At 36.1% G+C, this 19,164-nt stretch overlaps 1 protein-coding gene across 3 annotated transcripts in view; it reads left to right on the top strand.

The window, feature by feature from the left end:
* Positions 1 to 19,164, top strand: part of DPP10 (dipeptidyl peptidase like 10) — a 225,530-nt gene that overhangs the window by 82,387 nt on the left and 123,979 nt on the right. For all 3 annotated transcript variants that reach the window (XM_054208858.1, XM_054208859.1, XM_054208860.1), the window contains one exon: positions 3,506 to 3,580. In XM_054208858.1, the coding sequence (XP_054064833.1) occupies positions 3,506 to 3,580 (75 nt within the window). The remainder of the gene's footprint in view (positions 1 to 3,505; positions 3,581 to 19,164) is intronic.

Below are 19,164 nucleotides of genomic sequence, written 5' to 3' on the forward strand. Positions count from 1 at the left end.
ATCACATCAGGCATCACTGTCCAGGAGAAGAATTAAAACTCTTATCCCATGAGGTATTTCAAAGAAACCTAGAAATGCAATGTTTAATATGGTTAGATCTAATTATACAGTCAGTGGGGGTTTTGGTTGGGTGAGGAATGCGAGATTAGATATAGGATCATTCTTTTATGTCTGAAGAAGTGAAATGATGTCAAATTCAGCTGTATAGGAAAAAACAGATGACAGATTCATGAATTAAGAAGGGAAGACAGTGTACCGGCCTTTAAAAATATTTTTTTTTTTTTTAGTTTGGAATAATGCAACAGTGTGAAATGTAGCTAATTTAGGGATTCTGGCAATTTATCTAGTCTAAGTGTTTTCTAGTTGCATACAGCTGGTGGTTTTCTTAGGGATTTTAAGTCTTGATGTGTTTAGGTAGAAGTGACGGATATTAGGGACATAAGGAAATTACCTTCACTTTTTCCTTCTCTTTTGCCTTTCCTCTGTCGTGGTTTGGAAGGGGGATAAGCGTATATATGGAGTGCACAGTGCAGCACTGCGTTGGGTTACCCCCAGTCTCCTAACTAGCTGAGACTGTGCAGTGATGCAGAGGGAAACTAGCCCTCCTTCTGCATCCGGGGACTGTGCCTCATTAGCCATCTATATTTCTCCCTGTTTCAGAGCTTATTTGTCCAGAGCTACCTTTCTTAGAGATCAAGCACAGATAAACCATAGAGGCATGGTCATAAGGGACAGCATTTAGGTCTGTCTTCCTGAACGAAGGCTCGGCAGCTCCTGATAAAGGAAGAAGCTTGAAAAGAGTCAGATATGCAGATGTGCTAGTGGAACAAGCATCCTCCAGATTTTTGATAACAAGATACCCAAGGTTCTTTAATTCCCAATATGATATTTTTCCAACACTTTCTTTAAAACTCAAAAATACATTATCCTGAGAAGAGAACAAATCCTTGGGGCCAGAATCTTCACAAACTTCTTTTTAATGAATAAATATATCTAATCCCTGTGGCAAATGTCCCAATAGACAATCTCCCAAGGGCTTGAGTGGCATATGTCTCACCTCCTACAGCAGGGACTGAAACTTTCTTTTAAGCCCATCACCAGCTGATCTTATCTCCTCCATCATAGAGTCAGGCATCTGTTGGTTGATGAAATACCTTAGATGTGTTTATGTGGAAAAAACCGAAATCTGTCTTTTTTTAGTGAACTCAATGATTGTGAGCGTACTTGCTGTATTAGGCAGGAGGAGTGAGTCAGGTAATTTTTTTTTTCCTGTTGTTAATCTAGAAGGGCTTCTTCTGTATATACAAGTAGACTGTTTTCTGAATTTATTGCCAAAATTGTGCTTGTCTTTACCAAAAAATACCCCAACAGAACTCTAAGGAAATTTAAATCACTTTCAGTGACTTTAAGTCACTTAAATCTCTCTGAAATTCTATTAGAGTTAAATTTCCTTAAAGGCTTGATTGTAAATCCAACTTAAAAAAATGGGTTAATTATGTTTTTATGATAATTTAAAGAAATCAGCATTGCTATCAGCTTTGGCAATGAACACATGATTTCTGCTGGTCTAATTTTTATTTTCTTGTTTCTTAAGTGAAACATTAAAAAGTATGAAACAGCTTTATGCTCCTTTTCACAAGAATAATGCCGTTATACTAACAAAAAGAAAACTATTTTGCCAAAACCATTACCTGCAAACAAGAGATTATAGCTTATTGGCATTGTATGTACACGATGTGTCTGAGGTATTTCTGGAGGCAAACAGAATTTTGCAGATGAGCGCAAACTGAATAAACAAGGTCATCTTCAGCAGGATTCAAATGATTTTAAATGCCAAATCCACAAGACTCAGTACTTGAATATAGACTATCCAAGCTGTATAGCGAGTAGCTCTTGCTGGTGTTGCCTTGAAATGCCAATAGCTTGCAGCTGAGCTACTCAGGTGTTTGCATTAAGTGCATCATTACTTTTGTGGTGGTATCATCAGTGACTGAAGATTCTTACTAAATGCATGAAATGGTGAACACCACACCCCCTGAGAATGAATTTGGAAAGCTGCCTGGGTTATATATTGCTGAAGATTGAGGTAGTGGGGCAATAATTAATAAACTGCTAGAAAGCAGAGAAATTTCACATCTAAAAATGTTTTCAATGATGTGCTAAGAAAAGGGAATGTTATTCATAGATCAACATTAACATAGTCTCTGCTCAAAGTTGGTGAACTCACAAAAGGTAGTTTGAGCACAGTAGAAATGTGTTCTGAATGCTTTGTAGATATAAAAGGATGCTTTTAGATTTTATTTTCTCTTCTGTCACCAAGACTGCAGATTTATCTTCTAACTTTTGATACTGTCATGCTCTTGCATCAAGCTATTACACAGTTTATCTTCAAAACTAATTTTTTCCCTTTGATTTCTTTGGATAGCCTGATTCTAATTATATTATCCGGGAACCCGAGTTTAATCTGTATATCAAAATGTAGCATCTTTTCAGTTTATTGGAAGACTAGCTTTTTTTTTTTTTTAGGGATAACTACTTAGCTGTTCTGAATATTTAGTTTGTGTACCCTAAACTTCTGTCGAATTCATTAGCTCAGCAGTGGGATTAGGCTAAACAATAAGCAAAATAAGGGAAAGCCTTCCTTTGAATAGTGGATAGATCTTGTTTTGCATAGCTATTTGTTTGTTTTCTTTCATCTTGTACCTTTGCAATTCTGTTATTTTTTCTGTCCTACTTTTTCTGTTCTTATCTGCATTTTTCATTTCTTCACCCTTTTCCTTTCATTCTGCAAATAGATGTTTGGAGATTCATTTAAAATTATTTCCTTCAGTGCCCTTTAAAGCACATTCTTATCTTCCTCATACATTAGATGCATTAAATTATTTCTGACATCAACATTACCCCTCGATTAAATTACAGCCCTGAATTCAATTGGGTGTCATGTAGTCAGGAATAGATATAAAGCAATATTAGTTTTATAATGCTACCTTATGTTTCACTTTACTCTCCACTAAGCATTTTCTTTCTTATAAGAAAGAGTTTTTCTTTAGTGCAGGTTGTCTTGCAAAATGTTTATGTGTGTGGTGTTTAAAGAAAAGCAGCACCCCTATTCTTTTTCTTGTACATTCTTGTTAGGCCTAACCTAGTGATGCATCTCCCTTGTAACCGTTCCTGAAGTACACACCGACCAAAGTGTCTCCCTTCATCCTCTGTAAATGAAATGGTTATAGTTGTTATCCTCGAGCTTAGTGCTTGCAGTCATGATATAAAACTCATCAGCTTCTTAACTGGTATTTAGTGTTGAAGCCAGATTCATCTGTTGCTATTGTACTGATACCAGCAAATTAGGCGAAGAATTATTTGAGTCCTCCTTTTGTTAAAGTGGTGTAGGTGTTGTAAACCAGATCTGTCATATGAACGGGAAGTTCTTAAATTACCTATAAGAAAACTTGGAAAAAATTATCCTCCTTTTTGCAAGCTCACTTTTATTCTTACTTCCTTTTAGGTAACATTCAAAGCATCAAGATACTCAGTTTCACCAGACTTAAGATTTGTTCTTCTTGCGTATGATGTTAAACAGGTAAGCCAACTATTCGTAATCAAAGAGCCTTTAAATTAAAGCTCTGAAACCCTTGTTGTTTTGTTATTTCATCTGCAATGCCACATAATATAATGTGATTCATGTACTTGATTTCCCAAAACCTTCTGATGAAATGATGGTGAATTGTGTATTTCGGTGCGTACAGAAATACTGCGAGGTTCTCAGTTGAGGTAAATTACCATGGCTTCTCTGAAATGGCATGCGGGTTTTTGTAGTACAGGTTTCATAACCCTTAAACTGTTCTGTTACGACCTGATTGTTTGAAAGCCTATCTTTTGATATTCCTTCCTGTTTTAAACAGTTGTACGTGTAATTTATGGACTATATTAACAAAAAGATCTAGGCTGATTCAAGTCATGGAAATTTTATTATTGTCTTCAGTAGTCTGAAACCTGATAGTCTGAAGGTCTCTTGGACTATATAATGCAGTGTATTCTTTGTTTCTCATAGTGGTTATTCAAGCAAGTTTGGGTTGTTTGGGGTTTTGGTTTTTTATTTTTGAACAGGAAAATTTACAAATACCTGTGACCTTAATATCAGAAGTCAATGTTCAGAAATGATAAAAGTTTATATTTTTTTATCACTTTATACAACAGTATAGAAGTTTACTTATTGTTATGTGTTGGTAACTGATAATGCAATAGCTGTGCGTAGTGGATTGAAATTCTTAGAACAAAAAAAATATTAATTTCCAGTCAGTATACAAACCTTTCTGGTCGCCTGGTAACATTGCTGTATTGATCTGTATACCTGCAGCTTTAATAATTATATCTGCAAACCTGAAAATGTGCTGAAAGGTGATCTGAAGTATTCTAAAAGTGTTGATGTAAAATGATTTGTTTACTTGGGACTAGATTCAAGTAGGTGTTCTTCTACTAATTCTAGTGGATTCTGGATCAGGCTTTTTTTACAGTACGTGTTGACCAATAAACCAAGAAAGAGCTGCTTTTGTTCAGTTCAGTGTTTTTTTTTTGTTGTGGAGGGTTCCAGTTTTATTCCTGTCTGGAAAATATTTGCTCCTTGCTGTTTACCTTCTTGATTGCTTCTTTTTGTGTGAAAGACTTTAATAATCCCTTATACTGTCTTAATTTCCTCATTTGATGTACTGAAGTTTTAATTTTGGATGTGTTTATTTGTTTGGGATTTTCTTACTGTTTGCATTTATAGCTGATATAGAAATACAGACAAACATGAAAATATCCATCACACTTTATTACATTGAAATGTAGTAACATCAGGGATTAATCCCTGCCCCACAGTAACAATGGTCCATTGGCATGCAAATTGCTCTCAATGCATGATGAATATATCACTTTCCATATTTCATTCTTGGTTTTGTTGCAAAAAGAAACTTTTCCTGCCTTTAACAGTCCAGTTGCTGGTAGTTCCTTAGAGGGATGGTGTTCGCAGCATTTACATTTTGCGTCTAGCCATTTCCTTTGCTGAAGTATAGTGAAAAGAAGTTATTAAAATGAGAAATGAACGGGGTTTGGCAAACAGTTTGTGGTGGTCGTCCTGGATGGCTTTGGATGAGGCTTGTGATGCTTACTTTTAAGTGCTCCACTTGGGCTCACGGCTTTCAAACCAAAAACATACTGTGATTCTTGCATCCTCTAGAAGTGGTGGTGACGGTGCTAAAAGTGGTTAATAGCTGGATGTTGTCAGCCGGATCCTCAGTTGATATAAGTAATAATAATGCCATTGAAGTCTGTTACCTCCTGAGAAGAAACTGTTCCTTAGGGTGGAAGGGAAAATCACCAAAAAGAGTGTAAACCAATTCTTTCAGACGTTATGGAAAATATTCTTGTGAATATGTGGTACAAAGCCTTTCTTCCTTGAAATTTTCTGCTTCTTGGGATATTTTTAGGCGGATGAGGCTCTTCTGTTTTCTCAAAATCTGTTGGTGAAAGGTATGCAATTCTTTATTTCTGCATAACTAACGTATGTAACTAGTAACATGAAGGATTAAGTTAGTGTCCATTCTTCTTGGGCCTTCTCTTTTTTTTTTTTTTTTTTTTCTCAGTCAGAGCCAGACTTATTTGGTCTGGTTGAGAGGAAATCCAACTGTCTGCCTTCGTCCTTTCCCCAGCTGTTAACTACGAATAATAAAATTTATTGCCTATAAGATTCATATTAAATGACATAACTGAATTGGAGTTTTTGAACTTAGTTTCAGTAGAATCAGGCCAGAGTATTTCTTCATGTCTCATTTGAATGTAACTTTTTACAGAACTGAGGATTTTCTTGTGTCACAACACATGGTTGAGTCTTTAGTAATACCCAGTACAAGGAACTGCAAATAACTTGTTGTAAGCGTTTAGATGATCTCTCCATCTGCTGTAAATTGCCACAGACCCCTTGACTTTACGACTGATGGTTGCCGCCTTCTAACATTTTTTTCCTTCTTTGTTAAGATTTAGGTGTATAATTGCACTGTAATGTATTTGATGGGATTTCTGCTTTTGTGGACTTTCAAAGATTTGGGTTTTTAAAAATATAATGGTTGTTTACATACATTAATCTGTGTTCTTTGTAACATACAGTAATACAGCTGTAACCGATTTATTAATCAACAGTTTTATAAATAAGCTAGTGTGTTTCAGCTGAGCAGATTGGAGAAAAATAGAGACAAATGTTTCTTAAGACATTTTGTCATGAAATTGTAATTAGAAACAAGGTTATTTTGATGTTTGGATTATAAAACAAGTTGAGTTAAATTAAATAGTTGAATATTTATTTTACTGTTGTCAGCATTTTTCTTTAATCTATTTTATGCTTGGAATGGCAAACTTTAATTAAATTTGCAGTTGTTTCAGCACAATTAAGAATGTCCTCTATGCATAACGGGACATAAATCTGCATGAAAATAAGCCATCTTTGAATACAAAAGTAATAATTGAATGAATCATTTAAATCATGCTTAATAGAAGAAACAAAACCATTTCATGTGGCACAGCAGCTGTTTTGGTGTAGCTCTATAAAATTCATATGGAAGAAAATTCCTTTGCTAAGGAATTCAAAGTGCTGTGTGGCATGGCTGTGGCAATTTTAGAGGTACTTTCTGTTCTTTGCTGCAGTACTCCATAGCTCTCCATGCTTCTGAAATGCTTCCGTTGATTCTCCAAGTTTTTTGACTTTGCTGAAACTTGCACGGATCGACTGTGTTGTAGTTCAGACTTCCTTTCTGGCACTCGCTGTAATTTGCTTGGCATCACTGAAAAAGTCTCATTTTGCAAGGCAATAGATCAGTAAGTAGGAACTAATTTGAGAAATGAACACATACATTCTTGGTGAATGTCCTGCCATCCTGGTTCGTCTGGGACAGTGTAACACAGCAGCAGGGAAGCCATTGTGCGTATTGTATGCAGAGAGGAGAGTTTTGCAATGCCATTTCTTTTTGATTTTGATTTTCCTTTGAAGATTGTCAGGGTGTGAGCACAGAATGTGATGCTCTGAGAGGCAGAGCATCTAAGCCAGTTGAGATTTCCAGAGGAAAGGTTATTTCACTATTGCTTTTAATAAGGGTTGTGTTAAAATGACATTTAAATTTTTTCTCACTCTGCTGGTGGTATTATTCACAATTGCCAAAACCTGATCTATGGTTTGGATTAGAAAGTGGAAATAGGACACTGTTCTTGCATTAATGGCAAAAGATGGGTCAGTGAATTTGCAATTTACAGTGCAGTGAGCACTGAGGTCCTAAGAAGTTCTTTTTGCCATTGAGGAACTTCGGTGTCCCTCAGCAGAAGGTTATACCTTGTGAGTTGTCCCTGGAGTCCATATGAAACGAAAATAAGCTTTACTCTGGATATTAGTGGGCTTTTTGCTCAGACATCATAAGCATGTTCTCCCCATGCTCTTGCTAGAATATAATATGCCACAAAAGAGTAAGTGAAGAAGTAAATGAGATCAGTTCTTTTTCTTTGTAACTCCCCTTTTTTTCCTCATTTGATGTAATAATCCCTTCCTTGTGATTTTGGTTTTGTCCTACGAACTGTCCTTTCCTTCTCCCTGCTTTCAAATCCCTTTTGAATACCAACTTTCAGGACTTTTTCCTACTTTATTCTATTTTGTATTACTAGTGCATCATTTTCTGCTTTCAGTGCAAGATGAACGATGTGCAGGGGTTTTTAGTTCTTGGTTCAGAAATGTGCTTAAAAACCAGATTAAAGTTCCACTCTGGTTTAGAAGCACAAGCATTTACACACTCTCTAAAAAAGAAAATATTTTCCTGAATTAAGGCTTCAAACTGTAATCTTTTTTAGGTAGGGAATTTAATAAAACAATGTATTTAGTTTAAAGCACTGTGAAAATAGCTTTTAATAATTCTTACGGTAGGATTAGGATGAAGAATAATCCAATCCCCTTCAGAAAGGTAGGAGAAAAATATTTTTAGATCTAAGCGTCACTCATTTGGTAGGAATGAAAAATATTGCAAAAGTGTTTCTGGATATTTGTAGTTTAATGTATTGAAGTAAAGATGAGAGTCCAACACTGTCTGAAACAAAGAAACCCTACGAGAAAGGAGTTACTTTTCTGCTGTGTGCTGCTGCCCGTCACCCCTTTGCTGCTGTAATATCTATTTTTAGAGGTTGCTGATAGGGTGTAGTGACCACAGTCTACAGCGACTGGAGGTTGAACAGCAACAAGTGACAGGCTCATCAAGCTTTTAGAGATTGGCTCTGATACTGGCTTATTCGAGTGCGCTGAAAAGATCTGCAGGAGTTAGTCTGCAGATTATAAGAATCCATGAGAGGAAAAATTCAATGAAGTCTTAAATTATTATTGTCTCTTCTGCATTAAGAGATTATCTTTCTACCAATTAGGTGGAAACTAAATGTTCAATTGTCAGTAATCTTCTTGGTCAGTGTAATTAATTGTGGGTTTTGGCTTTTGTTTTTTTTTTTTTTCTGCAAAAATTAAAGGATAAATAAGTTACCTTACATTATGTCTTATTTTTATCTTACTGTGTCTTATCAAGACGCTGTTTGGTGTTAACATGTACAGGTGTTTTCAAGAAGATAGTTTATAGAGTCCTCATGAAAATCTGATTTTGAAGAGCATTATATGGAGTACCAGCTAATGGTTGGAAACATACACAACAAAGATGAAATGAAATCTATCTTCTAACACATGGAAACAATATTTTCCCAACAAGATTATTCTATACAAAAGAATTACAAAATACTTCTTAAAGCAGCAGTGATCTGGACAGCAATATTTTATGTAATGCTGTCTATGAAGTAAAGATCCAATATAAATGTCGTGCTATCAGCTTTTTCCTCCAGAAATGCACGCTGCTTTAGATAAATCTGTTTTTCACGTGTATTTCCTGAGGTTCTCAGGGTGATCTTTCATCTTTCATTTCTTCCTTTTGAGATGAGTCCAGAAGCCGATCATGCATGTGCATACTCCTCAACTTAGGAGATCATAAATAAAAGTCTGATCCAGACGTGACTTTCCCATTCATCTGTATCTGTAATCAAGAACACAAAAGACCAATTTTTATCAGATTTAGGGCAGTGAGAGAAAAATAAGAAGGGAATTTTGAGTGACAGCCGCTCCCCAAAATTTGAAGTTACTTCTTGCAGGTATTTTTGTGATATATTTTATTCCTCTTTTAGGTATGACAAGATTAGATGTTTAAAAGGTCAGCTATTGAGGAATTCATGGAAGTGGGCTGCTCAAATTTTCCCCCTTTAAAGGCTTTGAGCTGAAATTTTAATGGATACATTAGAATTTGCTAACATCATAGCTAGGCTGTAGGTGATCTTGGCATGCTACACATACATATATTTGACTTTATTTTATGTAGCTCCACACCCATGCAAGGATTTTAGAGATATAAAAAGACAAGGTCTTTGCCTGAGGAGATGATGTGCTTTGTAGTAAAATCTGGCAAAGGGCATTTGGTGACACTATGTGCTGTCTTGAATTATCCCATAGGAGTGAGTGTTCATACGAGCACACCGTGTCCCACTTCTGTCCACCGTTTCGTCTAAATTATGTGGCAAAACTTAATAACCACCAGTCCCCATAAATAGAATATGGGGAAAATAGGAAGAGTGTATTTTATGCTGAGAATCACAGGCATTGATGTTTGTTTAGTATTAGTCTGATAAACAGCTTTTTCTTATTTCATCCATGTTGAATTGCAGTCCAGTAAGTACTTGCATTCAATTCATTAGGCAGCCTCCCACGTACTAGAAGTAGCAGAGTTATACCTGGAGTATCTGCATGTCTTTTGGTTTGTATGTCTTCATATATGCATTGTTATATTTACATTATTGGTTTATTTGTGATGATATGACGGGCGTTGCTGTTGAGCACCTGCAGAACAGGGGGTGAACTGTCATAACTGCTTGCTTTTAAAACATTCTGAATTAAAAAAGAAGGGAAACTGGGGTGCTATTTTGGTGCTTCAGCTGGGTTTTTTGACTCTAATATGAAAGCTGTCGTGTCACATACAATCTGCCTATCCATCCACTTACCTGCTTTTCAGAAGGGTTTAATTTAATTTCTTCTAGAAAAGTGGTTGATTTAATCAGCTGACATGTTGATTCATATATGCAAATTCAGCCTTGTGTAACTGTTAAAAAAATAGATCCCCTCCACTTTTCCACATAGCCAACATGCTGCTGCTGTTCACGTAACTTAGTGGGTCTCTGTTCCAGTGCTGCTGTTCAATCTCAAGTTTTATAAGTAAACAAAATAAATAAATAATTCTATTTTAGGTACAAGATGGCTCTTTTTTTCCTCATTCAGAATCACCAGAGTTGAAAAATCGGTATTCGTGTTTTCAACTTCTTGTTCAATGATAGTATTGAAGGAATAACATTGTGCTTTGCTATTGTTCAGTAAAAATGGATTCTAGGGCATTTAGCTTTTCAAACAAAATGTTTATTGACAGAAAAGGTATTTATTTTCAATAATATTGTCATTCTTATCAAGTGTAAATACTGTTATTTCAGGAGGACTTAGGTAGTGTCCTGCTGAGTTTCTAAGATCCAGCAGTTTAGAAACATCTCAGGATAATCCACGGGGACTGGAATTCCTGTGTGCTAATGCTATATAAATAGTCAATGTTACTCTATTTAAGTGAGCAGCTCCCTTAATCTATGAACAATTTATTTTATACAGCACAAGTTCTAGCTTCCGCTGTGAAACTGCCAACCCTATCACATCCTCCCTATTTCTCTTCTGTGCATTGACAATATGCAGAAATGTCCCAGAAATGTTCATTGTAAGTGAAGGGTTTGTCCATCATAGCCCATAGACAAAAAAAGATGTGTATAAAAGGTGGTTTTTTGTGTTTTTTTTAAATTCCACTTACCTCTTGCTACAATCAGTTGTAGGTACTAATGATGTTTCCAGAAATAGTGTACAATTGAAAGCTACTTTTACAATCATGAGGTACTAGTGACATTTTTATCAAATATCTGTGACAATAAGTCTTCCTCAGCATTGCTGCATGGAAAAATAAGTTTAGTTTGTTGTTGTTGTTTGGGTTTGTTTGGGGTTTTTTTGTGGTTTTTTTTTTTTTAAATAAATAAAAACCCAAAAACCTCAAACCAGGACAGCCAGTCCAGGGCAAGGACTGTTAGGAGTCTTCATTGGAGACTGTATTAGTAGCTGCTCAAGGCTGGAAAATCTGACCAGAGCTTTAATTTGGATTAAGATCTGCCAGAGTTCACCACGAGCAACCAGAGTCAACTGATACACCCATCTGTTTTCAAAAATTCTTTGTTCCATGCTTCCAAGAAATAATGGTTCCCCTCCTTGCTACAAAAGAATATGAACTAAAAGAATATTTTACACATCTCTCAGTTTTGACAGGTTTTTACCCTGGGCATGAATCATTGTTAGTTCAACTGCTACACTTATTAATTTCTCAAATACAAGAGCTGGCTCACATCTTCAAATACAGGGAATAAATGACTTCTGAGGAGCAAAATCACTTCATGGATCTGACTGACCCATTATGGTAAAACATTTAACTGAAAATGCCATGTATTTTATTTTATGATGTAGGTGTCAGCATGTTCCGTAATGACTCATTTCGAATCTAACTTAAAGACATACTCTTTCTATACGTAGTGAACATAAACAAGATTGAACTAAAGAACAGCCCTCTTAACAAATGCCTACGGTCCAGTTCATGTGTTCAATACACTTAGAAAATCCATTTTAGAAAAACTTTTTTTTTCTTTTATTTAATTTTTCATAATATCCTCTATCTGAAATTCAATAATAATGTATCTTACTGAGGAATGTGATACGCATTATAGCTTTCTCATTAAACTTTTAAATAAGATACCATTAGTATTGATGAATGTGATCCCAAATGGTCACTTAATCTTAAAATAGTCATTGATCAGACGTTCGGAATTTTAGTCTTACAGCCAAACTAGTACATGTTGTTAGTGGTCATGAATTTTATACCAAGAGGAATAACGTCTTTCTTTTGCTGCAGTGTAATGAATTAGATTTACAAACTAGGGATGACTTAGTGAGTTTGTGTTTTTTTCTAAATGCAACAACATTTGCTAAAATCTTTTCAGAGAACTTTGATATATGAAATAGAATGCACAGTTTAGAACCCAAGGTTTTCATCTTTTGAAATATTTTGACTATTAAAAATAATTTTTAAAACAGAAACTAAGAGGCAGAATTATTCCACAATATTGATTGATGTGCTAGCATGTCATCGAAGTCACATTAATACCAGAGATACTAGAGTGGTTTTTTAATATCTTTAAAAAAGCTAAATCAAATCTCTGTGTAGAGGAGCCCTGCTGGTTTTCACATTTTTAATGTATATAAAGATGTATTTAAATATACATATATAAGAATATATGCATATATTTAAATAAATATAGATTTAAATATTTATTTTAAAATAACCTAGAATTTAAATAACAACACGGACAAAGTAGAAGCATATACAAAACAAAAAAGTTGAAAATTCGCTAGTTCTGTCACTGTTATCGTCCAGCTTTTGACTGAAATCTGTCAGTGACGCTATTTTGAAATCAACCCCCCCAAACATTACATGCATGTCTTTTTTCATTTGTTAAATGCAATCAAGCTTATTTAAGCTTTACCCAGCGAGGCTGTGCAGGTTGAGGACCCAGCTGGACCAAGCCCGGAGCTAACTGGTCTGGATTCAGCGTTGATCCTGCTTTGTGCAGGAAGTTGGACTAATGACTTCCTCGGCTCCTTTCAGCCTGGGAGAGTCTCTGAGTCGGTATTGGCGTGTCAGCAGTATTCCCCCTGAAGATAAAGATTCCGAGGGGGGGGGGGGGGAAATCTTTATTTTTTAAACAGTTCCCAAAAAGAAAGCAAATGTTAAATGTCTACCCAGATGTCCATTTTCATGAAGTGCCAAATAATACATAAATATTCCTTAAACCGTTCTCAATAGTATCATTCATCATTTTCTATTATGTTCGTTTAGATTCTTAATCTCTGGAGGTTTCTATACCTTTGTGTATATGAGAAATCTCATCCTCTGCCTCTCCAGATGCATGAACAGATAAAATTCTCGCTGCGGCAATCAGATTTGGTTGGAAGAAGTTCTGAAATATTTGTGCTATGCAAAATGAGGAAAACCAGATGAAGTAAAAACCTAAACTCTGACTGAAGGTTCACAATTACTTCTTATTATGATGATGAAATAGTCAAACAGGCTGGCCAGATCTGGAAACCAATTATTCTAAAATGTGAGAGGGGAAAAAATAAATCTGCTTTTTCAGTTATTCTGCATAATTCTTTCTCTTATCAGCAGCACACATTGAATAATAATTAAATTTTGCTTAAAATAGAAAAGTTGGGAAAAAAATAGTTACTTGAAAAAAAAAAAAAAAGTCACAGCAGTGGGTAAGACTTGCAACAGCTTTTTAATTCCAAATTGCAAGTTCCTGGTCAGAAGAATCTAATGCACAAACTAAAAGTGTAACTGTAACATTCTTAATCAATAAATGTTTTTAGTCTTGAAGGAGAGGCTTTTTGTATTGTGCATTTTTTAGAGTTGCTTGCGAGGTTTTTTTTTGTTATGCATTGGCTTTTTTTATTTGCTTGTTTTCATAAGCAGAAAAAAACCAAGTATGTCGAAATCTTAAAATCCTGGCACCTTTTTGGAAAAAAATTAGTCACTCCAAGGGCAAGTTCAAGTGTCAGTACCTGTGCTAAGGACAACCTGTAGCAATGGCAAATGGTCCAGAACGTGAGCAGACATGGTTAAAAGCTGTTCCACAGAGAATATTTGCGCTTCCAAATGCCTGTACAAAAATGATCTTGAAGCTGGGGGGTGTTCTGTGCTGCGGGAGCTCCAAAGCTGCTTGTCACATAGCAGAGAATGAGTGCAAACACATCAGAACTTAATTTTCTTCCACAATCTTTCGCTTTCTCTGTGCAGGCAATATCATTAACTTTATATTTAAGTAGCAACCTTTATCTAGCAGGCACCTAAAGTGCTTATTGCTTCTGAACTTGATGAAAATGCCATTAAAGTCAGTGGAACTTTTTCCATTGACTTTAAAATGGGCTTTTGGATCAGCTCTTGTCCACCTATCACACAAATGTAATAAAGTCATCTCCGTAGTGTGACAGCAGCAGGCAGGTGGACAATGAATAAGGCACAGCGTGTCACTAGGATTTTCAGCAGGATCTTGTAGAGAACAGATTTATCAATGTTTTCAGAGGCTCATCTCTGCTGTAAGTCAGCCTTTAGGTCTGTCGGTTGTTTGCTCCTTTGTGAACATCACTCGTCTTGATTCCCACGCCATTCCCTCTTTTTAGGAACAGCCATGGCAGAGACTTTTGACAGCTCACTATCATCATTGTTATTTTCTGTAACATTTTGGGTACCGTTCACTTGGCCCTGGTGCACTGTCAGCTTTTAGTAGTTCTGATTGCTGTCTGCACTGTCATTATCATAAAGATATTTTAAAACTCCATTTTCCTCCAGTGGGAACGTTTCCTGAATGTGACCTTCAGCTGCTTCTGGTGGATGCTGAGATAAGAATTGATTCAAGTTCTTTTCACTGTTGCCTTTCATCTGTCCATGGTTTCTTTTAAGACCCTTCCTTCGCTGTGTGTGCTGACACGTATGTGAAATGCTGTGTTTAACACGGTTAAGACTAAGAGGCTGCGTAGGGGAGTGAGAGCAGGTTTATTCTTCTCCTTTTTCCCTCATGGGGAGTTGGGACTGAATTGGTACCACTCCTGTTCATGTCAGCTCTTCTCTTTTTGGGATTTGTGATCAAGGAGCAATGAGAAGATGAGCAGGGCCATTGCACCCCTGCCTGGGCTTTGCCAGCTGTGCTGGCCAAACTCACAGAGCAGGGAAAATAAGTAACCGAATCTCTATGCTAAGCGCAGCTGGATGTTGGCATTTCCTATGGTAATTCCTTGTCTCTGTACTCCCCCCTGGGGATGGCTGAGTCTGGAAATGTGATCTAACAAATTCTGCTCAACAGCTTGAACTCCCGTTCCAGTTCTGATGGAGGATTTATGGCTTCATATAGTTCATTCCTGCGAAAATTCACCTTTTTCTAAACTTAGCTTGGAGGAGGATTAGTAGGAAGAGGCTATACCTAGGATTAGATCAGCTGCGGAAACGTTGGCATGTGGAAAAACTCTTCTTGTTTTCATGCTGTATCCCTTAGTAACATAAGCAGTTATACACCTTGTTTGTTATTTGTTTATATGTTTAGATAATTTTCAGCGGCAACGGACCTACTAGCTCTAGTTCTACTGATGTCACGTAGTCCTCAGGTGTTCTAAAGGTGCATCTGGCTTTTTCAGTTCTCTTTAAGCCTTTGATTTTCTGTCCTGAGTAAGATATAGAAGATCAAACTGGCAGAAGTAACTTTGTGTCTCTTTCTAGCATATGATGCCAGTGCTACGTTTGGTTTTTTTTTTGTCTTGGATGTCTTCTTGAGTCAGCAGTGCTACAGTAATGGAAGTTTTGGTGCAATGGTATAATGAAGATCTCAAAGGACATGGTGTTAAATGTGCTTTTAGCTCATCAAAATGTCTCTGAGGTTGAGGGTAGGTCATTGGTACTAATGTAACCTTTTTTTGGAGCCTTCTTTCAGATAGTGGATTGCGTAAATAGTTTAATTTACTGTATAGGTCTTTACACTTTGTTTTAAGTTTTGTATTTATCATGTAACGATGTCTGTAAATGTTGGTCAAAGCTGAAGTCTTCTCTTGAAAAATGTTGTGCTATCTTATTATCTTACCAGGAAGGCTGAGGTTACCACCATGGTTGAAGACCTTACTTGAAAGCCTGTAAATATACTGTAGTTAGACCTAAATTTGCAAGTTGAAGTGGTACATACCATTTCCGTAGGGAACATATGGCTGTTTCTTTGTTAACTTTTCTGTAACTTGAACTCATATCTTTTAAGTTAAGTAAGAGGTTTGTGTGAATTGTTAGAGAACTTAGATCAGTTTTATTTTTGAGACGGAGGTTCTTTTTTCCATGTGCCTCAGTCTTAACCCATGTGTGATCTCATAATGCTGTACTTGAGGCTCTCGAGTCTCAATGATGTGAAAAAAAGATGTTAGGCTGATCATAGAAATGCTCACTCTATGGTAACTTTCATCCAGAGATCCCCAAGTGACAGGAAAGCGTTCATGAATCATACCTCTCCAGAGTCCTACAAAGATGTTTTTAAAGGTGAATATATTTGGTGTTTATATACTTAAATATTTTATATTTTAAATGATGCAGAAAGTTATTCTCTATTAGCGATATATCCATATTATATTTAAAAAAAAATATTAAAAAAAGCTCAGTTGGATGCTTTCATTAAAAACTTCTGGGCCATTCCGTGATGTATTATTTTCGCTAATTATTCAGTTCATTAAAAAATTAGGAGCATTTGGAGTGGACAGTTGGTAAGACTTACACATAGTAAGCTTAAAAACAATTAAGCATGTATATATACACACATAAAATAAAAACATAGCCATTAAATTCAAGGTTTGGTTTGCAACACCTTGAGACACATAAAAACCAGTCCTTCCCAAAAGGGTTGAGAAAGGAAACTTTTATATTAATAGTATTTTTCATCAGTGGAGTTTCACTGTGACTCTGAGCTGTGGTATTCATTACACCAGCCATCTGCTTTGGCAGTGCCATAATTTCTTTTTTCAGCATCTCAGATGAAATTAAAATAATCATACAGTGAACACTGCTAGGAAACTAAAAAATCTAAATATGAGCTTCGTATTTAAGTTATTGTAGCTCATTGCAATTTATGTTCCATTTGTATAGTGTTCCAAAAATAGAAGAAAAACATTTACTGTTTTGAATATTCAGGGAAAGGCCATCTATTTTGGTGGGTTTTGCTTATATTAGTGTTCCAATAGTTTTTGCAACCTTACAGTGAAATAGGATTTTAGAACTTGTAAATGCTACAAGCAAATGAATGGGGAGAAACACAGAATCCGCCAGGGTCGCAGTGAGGAGCAGATTGATCTTCTCTCCCACTCCCTTCCCTATTACTGATACCCAATGGTATGTCATTATTAACTCTTCTTTTTACTATGTAGCTTAATAGGCTTCAGCTTACAGGTTTTTGCATTTATCCTAGTAATTTGTTGTTATGTTCTGCCAGGGAGCATTTCCCAATTGTTGCTGTGTTTTATGTGTATGCTTCCATAATCAGAACCTTTTAATACCAAGCTATCTGAGAAATCTCACCCCTCCTCTTTTGCCTTTTCCAGTTCTCTGGCTTTTCTCTTCTTTCTTCTACCTTGTTTAGTATTACTGAGACTTTAACTTTCTATTTCTTAATTCCATCCCCTCACAGATGTAATTATGCCCTCTCTTACTCCCTTCATTTTCCTTTTATTTCTGTCTTTTCTTAAGACAGAAAGTTCCCTTTTCAAATATATTTCTTGATCTCGAAAAATCCTCGCTTAATCCATATTCTGTCTACTTTATTATTTTACGTTTTACACTTAGTAATATCTACTTTCCTTATTACTTGTGTTATATTTGGTAGTTTTATAGATGAATCAGTCATAACAATCTTAGGAAGTGTGAGGTAAGTATGTTCCAGCGAAAAATGGGAATTCAGAGCACACAGTCTCGGCAATTTCTTGTGATTGCGCTACGCTGTGAGATGCGTATGCTTAGGAAGTGATTAAACATGAGAAGTTACCTGATTACAGAACTCCTTTGCTCATTTTGCTGGCTGTGTCTCCTGCTTAGAGGTGTTATATGACTGAGACTGGAAAAATCTTCTGATGAACTGGACAGACGGTCTTGTTCATGCCAAGTGCAGCTGGGTAGTGTGAATTAGAATCACAGAATCGTTCAGGTTGGAAGGGACCTTAAAGATCATCCAGTTCCACCCCCCTGCCCTGGGCAGGGACACCTCCCACTAGACCAGGCTGCTCAAAGCCCCATCCAGCCTGGACTTGAACACCTCCAGGGATGGGGCATCCACAGCTTCTCTGGGCAACCTGTTCCAGTGCCTCACCACCCTCACAGTAAAGAATTTCTTCCTGATATCCAATCTAAATGTGCCCTCTTTCAGTTTGAGGCCGTTACCCCGTGTCCTATCATTACACTCCCAGGTAGAAGCGTAGCCCATTTCATTCAAATTCCTATAGAATGCTTGCCATTGTGATGATCTATCAAAAAATTCTGAGACTACAAAAAGTTCCCATGTATAGAAGTGAGTTTAAGTAATATGCAGAGTAAAAAATGGATAAAGTAGATGACAAATGCTGGCAGTTAAATTTGGTCCTCATTTCCACTCTTTATATCTGATAAGGTACTCCAAATGGATAATTATTAGCAACAGTGACTAACATGTCTATCAATCCGTACATTTACTTATCTTAAATAATGGAAATGAAAGTCAATTCCTGAACTAGATCTCTTTCAGAAATGTTTGAGACCTTTTTTTTTTTTTTTTTCTTTTTAACCTTGAGATGGTATGCATGGTAGTGTATTAAATTAGCATAAAATGTTATGATCATTGAGAGTGATATATGGTTATGTGTTCCCTTACAATACATCAAGAATAATGAGTGGTAATTGGTTCAGGACATTGATTAAAGAGATATTGAGTAAATTGGAGATGTGGTTTACTACACAAATGGCATATCAAATTTAATCTCTGTTGTACTTACTATTTTATCACTCTATACTGAAAATATTTCCTGAAAGTATGGCTGCACACATATATATAGCACTTTATATAGTTCTTCAGTCAAACTGTGGAAAAAAATTTTTGTTCAGAGGGATTGTTTAAAGGGATTATTCTAGCATCTCCAAGAGAGTTGCCAAAAGAGTTGCCTATGGATGATTTTAGTGAAACTAGATCTTTACGTGTCACGTCTTTAGTTGCATGGACAGCACATACTAGTCACAGAAAGCCTATTCATACCATATGAACAGAAATTATTAAGTTGGCCTATTTGGTATTAGACATTAACATCAAAATGAGGCTAAAATAAAGGAAACCACTTGGAAATGACACATTAATCCTTTGTATGTTTTAAAACAGTTTGGAAATAATGATTTTTTTTTTTTT

The sequence above is a fragment of the Rissa tridactyla genome, chromosome 7 (genome assembly GCF_028500815.1).
Source record: "Rissa tridactyla isolate bRisTri1 chromosome 7, bRisTri1.patW.cur.20221130, whole genome shotgun sequence".
Classification (NCBI taxonomy): Eukaryota; Metazoa; Chordata; class Aves; order Charadriiformes; family Laridae; genus Rissa; species Rissa tridactyla.